General features: G+C 37.4%; 1 protein-coding gene across 1 annotated transcript; it reads right to left on the minus strand.

The window, feature by feature from the left end:
• Positions 1-276: 276 nt before the first annotated feature.
• Positions 277-1257, minus strand: LOC129944835 (uncharacterized). Its single transcript, XM_056054496.1, has one exon. It carries the CDS (start codon positions 1255-1257, stop codon positions 277-279), a length of 981 nt encoding a protein of 326 aa, XP_055910471.1.
• Positions 1258-1676: the final 419 nt, after the last annotated feature.

Genomic DNA, 1676 nt, shown 5'->3' on the forward strand with positions numbered 1-1676 from the left:
TAGAACTTCGCTCATAGTCATTATGGATTTACCGAAGAATCTGACTCGAAATTCACTTTGAATTGGGCATCTGGCAATAAAATGATAAATATCTTCTCTTTCCTTGAGGTTGCAAATATCGCACAAAATAGGTAGGTCCGGACGATGTGGAATGTAGTTAAGGTTAATCATTTCCCCTCATATTTTAAATATCGTACTTATCATTGAAAGCGGTGATCTGTTTAAGAAGTAGGAGCTTCCTTGTAAGTTGTAGTCGAGCTGGCTTTATATCGTCCTTTACGAAGATTGAGCTTCCAAGGTATAACCACTGTAAGCTGAGCGCGCTACACCACCCAGTAAATTTTGAAACATGTTTCTCAGAATAGTGGGTCCGATACCTGGTTGAATCTGTAACCTTTCTCCACACTCAACGCCTATTTCTTCCCATTTTTTGACGAGGTTGCCTCTTAAAATAATTACCGACTTGAGGATCAATTTTGGTAGTCTTGTTTCATCCATCTCCAGCAGCTTCATTATAAAATCGATATGTAATTTTAGCGTATTTAAGAATAACGGTGGCATTGTAGTTTCAAGGTGCACCATGTAATTTGGAGTACAGGCCGTCAACCGAAAAATGCGTTTAAGAAAATATCTTTGAAACTTTTCAACAATATCAAACTGCCAGCAACCCCACACTTGAGCACCATACAACATGATGGAAGAAGCAGTGGCACGAAATATCTGGATCTTTGCGCTATGGTCCACAAACCTACTCTCTATACAACGTCCCCAGATTGAAGAAATAGCTCTCTTTGCCTCGGCTAATTTAGTTTCGAAATGTTTTTTAACGTTAAGGTTAGCACAGATCAATACACCGAGATAATTATACTCTCGAACAATTTCCAAATTCTGACCCTTGTAGGTCCACCTTTCGTTTCTCGAGTATCTTCCACCTCCATCCCTGAAGATCATCATTTTAGACTTTCCAAGGTTAACAGTCAGGTTCCAAAGATCACAGTAGTGCTCCAGACGGTTGATCATGAGCTGCATTCCGTCAACTGATTCCGCCAGAAAAACTATGTCGTCAGCGAAAATGAGGCACGGTATTCGTAAACTTCCGAACTCAATACCCCCTCCCACTTCCTCGACAATGTCATTTATAAACAAAATGAACAGCAAAGTACTCAACACACATCCTTGCCTTACTCCCATTTCCGCTTCAAAGTCCTCTGATGTAAATTGTCCGTCCCAAACATAGGACACATTGTTTTCATTCATTGCTTTCAGCAGATTCACAACTTTGCTTGAGATACCCAAGGTATAGAGCTTATAGAATAAGTCATAGAATTTTTCTCAGAATAAAAGGATACATAATAAAAGTGCAGCTTTTACCTTTTTTTCATGTTCCTACAAATAATACTTTTGTATACAATATTTAGCTTGTTTATTGTTTGTACAGGGATGTAAAGTTTGTAATGGAAAACAAACAACAAGCAAATAAAAAAATAAATACTTTTTTCAAGTTAAATACAAAGTTTAAATTTATTTATTTATTTATGCAAATAATTTTTTTAACACAGGTTTATTCTCAAAATTAATGCAATGTATGTTATGAACTCAAGTACCCGTTGCATGATGGTTAGTGCGTTGGACTGTTAAAAATGGTCTTCAACAGGGAGCGATGAATTCGCCGATTC

The sequence above is a fragment of the Eupeodes corollae genome, chromosome 2 (genome assembly GCF_945859685.1).
Source record: "Eupeodes corollae chromosome 2, idEupCoro1.1, whole genome shotgun sequence".
NCBI lineage: Eukaryota > Metazoa > Arthropoda > Insecta > Diptera > Syrphidae > Eupeodes > Eupeodes corollae.